Genomic DNA, 6,000 nt, shown 5'->3' with positions numbered 1-6,000 from the left:
TTTTTAACAAACAATAATTTATTGATCATCAGTGTGGGTATGCAAGATCAAACTCCATTCAGTAAAAGCATTACAACATGAAACAAAAACAAATTCAAGCTTTTAAACGTTATCAGCTGGTATATACATAGAAATCAAAACAAATACAAAGAGTAAATGTATAAAATACCGGGTTTCTCATAACAAAGGTTCAGCGAGTTCCATCTCGTTGGAACTCTGTTCTTGTTCCGACTCAATTCTTCGACCTCCCACAAAATCAATCCCCAGAAGTTGCCATGGCCAACACACATACCTAGCTCTGTTTGAAGTACTCATATCTCGATGGGTTTCTAACTCTTCAATTTTACGGTTTAGATCTTGTATTCTTTCCCTCAACCTAGTTGCCCTATTGTCTGCGAGTTTCAGAGATCTCTCGGCTGCATCCCTTGCACCCATGGCTGCTGCTGCCGTCTCTTCCTTAAATTTTAGTTTCTTCTCTGATTCTTTAATCGCTTGCTTTGCCTCTTCAAGTTCTTCTTTGAGCACATGCAACTGAAGAAACAAAGACAAAAAGAGTTCAGACCATACATGATAGGTTCCAAAACCAGGTAAATCCTTTATTCACTTCACCAAGAGCTACACACCATAGACAGACTTGATCAATGAGAAAATCTTTACTCTCTGCTCAAATATCAGATCACAAACCATATTCAATCTTGAATATCTCAACTCATTCTCCTACTTTCTTTTAACTTGTTAGCTCTCTAGCTAACCCGACTCAACTAATTAGTCGCTGAGTTGTCAACACTGTCATAATCTACTACAAGCCACTTAGGGTAATTACAATGCTCCTGCACTAGACTAACACGAGGACTTATTACGCACCTGTGACGTGAAGTCTTGTTCAACAGCTCCACCAGCAGCAGCCTCCTGCTCAGCTGCTACTTTCCATCTCTCTATTTCTTCTTCCGCAGCAGCAATGTCAGTCATAAGACCTTCAACCTAAGCATCAAAGAAAACCACAGTTTAAACAAACTCAAATTCTCGAGACTGTGTATTATAATTCAGTCATACATTGACCAATTGCAAACAAAACAATCAACTTCAAAAGTCTAGCAAGCAGAAAGTTCACTCACATTTTCATTCGCTATTCTCTCCTTTTCTTTAAGTTCTTCTATTTGGCGCATTCTCTGGTTAAGCTCCTTTGTCTGAGAGTCCAATTGTTTCCTCAGAGAACTAATCTCTTCCCTGTTGATTTATAAAAAAAAAAAGAAGAAGTGGCCCACGTAAGTTGCGCCAACAAAAGCAAGCAGGATCACTGTGGAGTGTGGCCACAAAACGTGGACAATTACAAGTACCACATATCAAAAATATAGGAAACCACATCGATGCTATTCGAATAGTAACTTCCACGGACTTTCATTAAACATCAAGTAAGATGCGGCAAGCACATGTGTAAGTTAGTGTTCCCAATATAAAGCTGTGTGAAATCATTTTCTTAATCATTTTCTTACTATTTGGATCGGATAATGGTGCCCATGGTTCCTAGGCCACCCGATGTTCTGAGGTAAACCAAATCATGTACTTTCCTAGTGAAACCTAGTGGATGTCCTCTATCAAAGTTAAAAGTATAAAGAATGATTTCGTTTTAGAGAGCTTGCCTTGATTCCTCCAACGAATGCTGCAGTTCAACAATCTTGAGTTGAGATGCCTTGACAATATTCTCCAATGTGCTTGCCTGCATTCCGATGTGGAGACATCATAATGTATCCGAAGCTCATAAAACATAACTGGGCTAGATAAACACTCACCAGAGAATATATTTCATTCTCTTCTGTACTATGATCATCTTGACTATCACCAAGAGATTCCTGAGCCATGGATTTGAAATCAATACCAACATCCCTCAAACCATTCTCTGCAGCTTGAAACATTTCGCTTTTCTGGTATGACTGCTCCGATATCATTCTTTTGGACAAAGCGCTCCTCAGTAATGTACCAATATGTTCCTTCTCTTTCACTAACAGACCCACGGTTTCATTCAACTTCTTCAGCTCATGGCTTTTCTCTTCCACCAAACTTTGTGTTTTCCCAGAAACCACTTTGGTCAGTTCGAAGATGGATTCCATACCTGCTAAAGAAGCTCGAATGTTCTCCTCCATATCAGTCTCTTGAGGCATAAAGAAAGACTCAGACTGTTCTGAACTATTTCCGTCAACTATCTTCACAACTTCGTTAAGCTGGTCATGGATCTTTGACACAAGACTCAGCTGATCCATCAACAAAGGACGCTGCGCAACAATCTTCATTTCCATAGTCTTCAACTTCCCATCATACTCATCAACCAACTGTTTCAGCTCCACAACTTCACCTTCAAGCACACTTACCTTCTCCAAATTATCTTTCTCAAGCTCAGCAACCCTCTTATCTTTCTCACTCACATCCCTCTCCAAATCATCAACAAGCGAAGCCTTCTCCGCAACCTCCAACCTCAAATTACTAATCGTCGATTCCAACTGAGAAACTTCAATAGCTATCTCGTAGTTCCTCTGGTCCATCTGCTCCCTAGCTTCGTTCCTCGACTTCGCAGTCGTATCAATCTGCTTAACAAGCTCCTCCACGATCTCATGCGTACGCTTGATAACCCCATAGGCAACAGAGGCCAAACCAGTGTACTTCTGAGACTTCGGGAGCCCTCCTCCGTTCGAGAAATTCTTAAAGCTGCTGACTTTACCAGATATCTTCTCAATCCCAGACACCAACATATGAGAGGAAGTCTCAATCTCTGCTTTCAAACCGTCTCTAGACCTCACAGCCTCATCAAGCTTAATCAAAACCTCATCTTTACCTTTACTCACACTCTCAAGCTCCTTCGATAGATTCTCCTTCTCCTTCAAGGCTTCGTCTCGCTCCCTCTTGGACTCGTCGCGCTTCTTGATCGCCTCGTGCGCAAGTGCCTTGAGCCTATTGAACGACGCTTGGAGATCCGATTTCGAACTCTCGGCGGCTTCTCGAGCCTTCTTCTCGCGATCTAGCTCCGCGATTAGCTCCGTTAGCCTCTCGTCTTGTGCCTCTTCCCGAGGAGGAGGATCGTTTAGAACGACGGGCGCTGGCTCGTCGGACTCGACGTCGCTGAGGACGGCATCTGCGTCCTCGTCGGCTCCGCTAGTCATTTCTCACCGTCGATCTAGGGTTTGTGTGGGGAAGTTGATTCGGCAACGAGGCGAAAAATAGGAAGATGTGAGATCGGAATCAACGTTTCTACGGGAAAGCTGAATCTAAATCTGATCGGAGGATGGAGAATTCCGACAGCGTTACGACGGAGTAGATGGAACAAGAGCTGATCTTCAGCGGCGGTGGATTCGTAAATTCGACGGCAACGGACGGCCTAGCAGCAAAGCTATCGGGTTTGGTATATACTCATATATCTATTCATTAATTAAAATATTTGGTAGGCCACTTTTTTATTTTTGTTTTGGGCCCGTGTATTAAAAATAGGCCCGTTTCAACCTGATTTTAGGAGTCGGGTGATCTCGCCAAAGCCCAACACTAATGTTTTTGTCGAATTATGGACATAAGTGCTATTTGTACGTTGAGTCACGTAATTAGAACCAAAGCCAAATCCTGATTTTACTCCGGGGTTCGAACATTATACCATTAACTCAATATCCAACTTTGATTCTATTAAACTGCGCATATCAAAACTGATAGCTTGATAGAGATCAAGACTTTATTGGGTGTTTATAAGTTGCATTGTCAACGACCTTCCTTGGATTGCAAGAGTGGTTGTAGAATGCTAAGAACTAGCATGTCTTGATTGGATTGATAATTTTAGTATGTCCACTATTCTTGGAATAAAGCAGACACAAAAAACAGATTAAAAGTTCAATTTTATGTTAGTAGTAGTTCATACTTGTACTATTAATACATGATTTTAGTATGTCCAGTATCATACTTATGCTATTGATTCTATATTCCGATAGCACAAACGTAAAAATTGTTACCAACTAAATTATTTTTATGTTACAAGAAAAAAAAACTTTTACATTTTCGAATAGCAACGGAAAAGTCTCAAATTGTCCATGCAACCATAAAATTAAAGATTTCGCAAAGTTTTTTTAAACTTGACAAATAATAAATAATAAATAAAAAAACATATTAACAATTTAGATAAGGGCAATTGTCAATAATAGCACCTTTTGAAGTTTATGTCTCAAAAATAACATTAGAAGGAAAAAGTCACAAAAATGACATTCATTAAAGGGTAAAATATCTCTAATACCCTTGGTTTAAAATTAAATAAACAAACAAAAATAAATAAATAAAATAAAAATTAAAAAATTAAAAAAAGAATTTTTTTATAGTTTCAGATTATATGTTTTCAGATTCGAAATTTTTATAATTTTTTTTTTCAAATTTTATTTTTATAATTTAAAAATACTTTTTGAAACTGTTTTTAAAATTTTTATTTTTTATTTTAGTATTTATTTTTTATAAAATTTTAAGCTTTAATTCCAAAACTCCACCCATTAACTCTAAACCCTAAGATTTAGATTAATTAACCCAAGGGGTATAAGTGTATATTTACCTCTTTAATGAAACTTATTTTTGTGACTTTGAACTTTGAGTGCTACTGTGGGAACAAAAACTTGGTTTGGATGCTATTCTAATCTTTTTCTCTTTAGATAACATCAAAGGGCAATTCTCTCAATTAGGTTTTTAAGTTATTATCATCAAAATAGCTTTAAAAATAACCAAAATAGTTTTTTTTATTTTAAACTATTTAATTTTTATTTTTAAAAATTTTAAATCTCACCCTCAAAATTCTAACCCTTAATTCTAAACTAGATACGGATCCGCGCTGTTAATTTATTCATTAAAATGCGCGGATATTGTTTTACCAAATCTTCATTAAAATTATTCTGATTATATTATTATATTTTTAAATTTATGATTTATATTTTATGTTATATAATATGCACATAATATATATATATATATATTATTTTGAATTATATTTATGACTTATATTGCACATAAAATATATATATATATGTTATTTTGACACATAAATTTATGACTTATATTTCTTATAATTGTTTTAGATTTTTTTGAATTTTTTTTTCAATTATTTCGAAATTTTGATGTATTTTTATTATTTATTTAATGTTTAAAAAAAAACACATCATCAATTTAACCTACAAAATGAATAGTACCAGTCACATGTTTGACTTCAAGAATAAGTAAACCTCATTGGAGATTTGTTATGATAAAAATGTAACTTTAAAGTGCTAGTAAAAAAAATCAGTGTTTAAAATGTCAGTATGTGACACTTTGAGAGTTTTTAATGTGATTTTCCTATTAAAAACTATATATGATTAATTGTGCTCTAGATATCCCATACTAAGTATTAAGAAATAAGAATTAAAAACATTACGTATAATCTTTTTTTTGAGGATCGTTAGGCATATTCTAAATTTAGCTTTTAGGGGTCACTAAATCATATTCCGAATTTTTTTTAAACAAAATTAAGATATAAAATATAAATAATATAGATGAGAAGTTGGTACGTAGGAAAGGAACTCGAAAATATAAGGGAAAATATCTTCAAAATAACCAATTTACTTTTCAAATCTAACATGGTATAGGTATGAAAGATATATTAGTGTAGATTTGATCAAATAGATAACAGTTGTGGTTAGAATATTCGGTCTAAATTATTGTACGTAGATTTTTTTAGATATAAATATTTTCAAAAAAAATTAAAATACACTATTATAACACAACACTATTATATATATGTACCATTTTTTACTAAACTCAACTTATTTTTATTTAAATAAATGACTATAATTTATATTAGATACGTGTATGAATATATATTTAATATAAAGAATTGTACTGTGTTATGTAGAAAATATGAGAAAACGTTTGTAATGTAATGTGTCAATCGGATCTAGACTTACATGATTTGAATATGACATTCAAGCTTATTTGTTTACTATATTGTGTTTATAATAA

General features: G+C 34.6%; 1 protein-coding gene across 1 annotated transcript; it reads right to left on the bottom strand.

The window, feature by feature from the left end:
• On the bottom strand, positions 1-3,403 carry LOC103839075 (paramyosin). The gene is made up of 5 exons (XM_009115564.3): positions 1,791-3,403; positions 1,641-1,717; positions 1,116-1,227; positions 865-981; positions 1-531 (listed from the first exon to the last, which is right to left on the bottom strand). The coding sequence occupies exons 1-5, from the start codon at positions 3,150-3,152 to the stop codon at positions 178-180; spliced, it is 2,022 nt and encodes a 673-aa protein (XP_009113812.2). The 5' UTR covers positions 3,153-3,403; the 3' UTR covers positions 1-177.
• Between the last annotated feature and the right edge of the window lie 2,597 nt (positions 3,404-6,000).

The sequence above is a fragment of the Brassica rapa genome, chromosome A09 (assembly GCF_000309985.2).
Source record: "Brassica rapa cultivar Chiifu-401-42 chromosome A09, CAAS_Brap_v3.01, whole genome shotgun sequence".
Lineage (NCBI taxonomy): Eukaryota > Viridiplantae > Streptophyta > Magnoliopsida > Brassicales > Brassicaceae > Brassica > Brassica rapa.
Note: the sequence above shows the minus strand (reverse complement) of the source record. Positions and strands in the feature narration are given on the sequence as shown.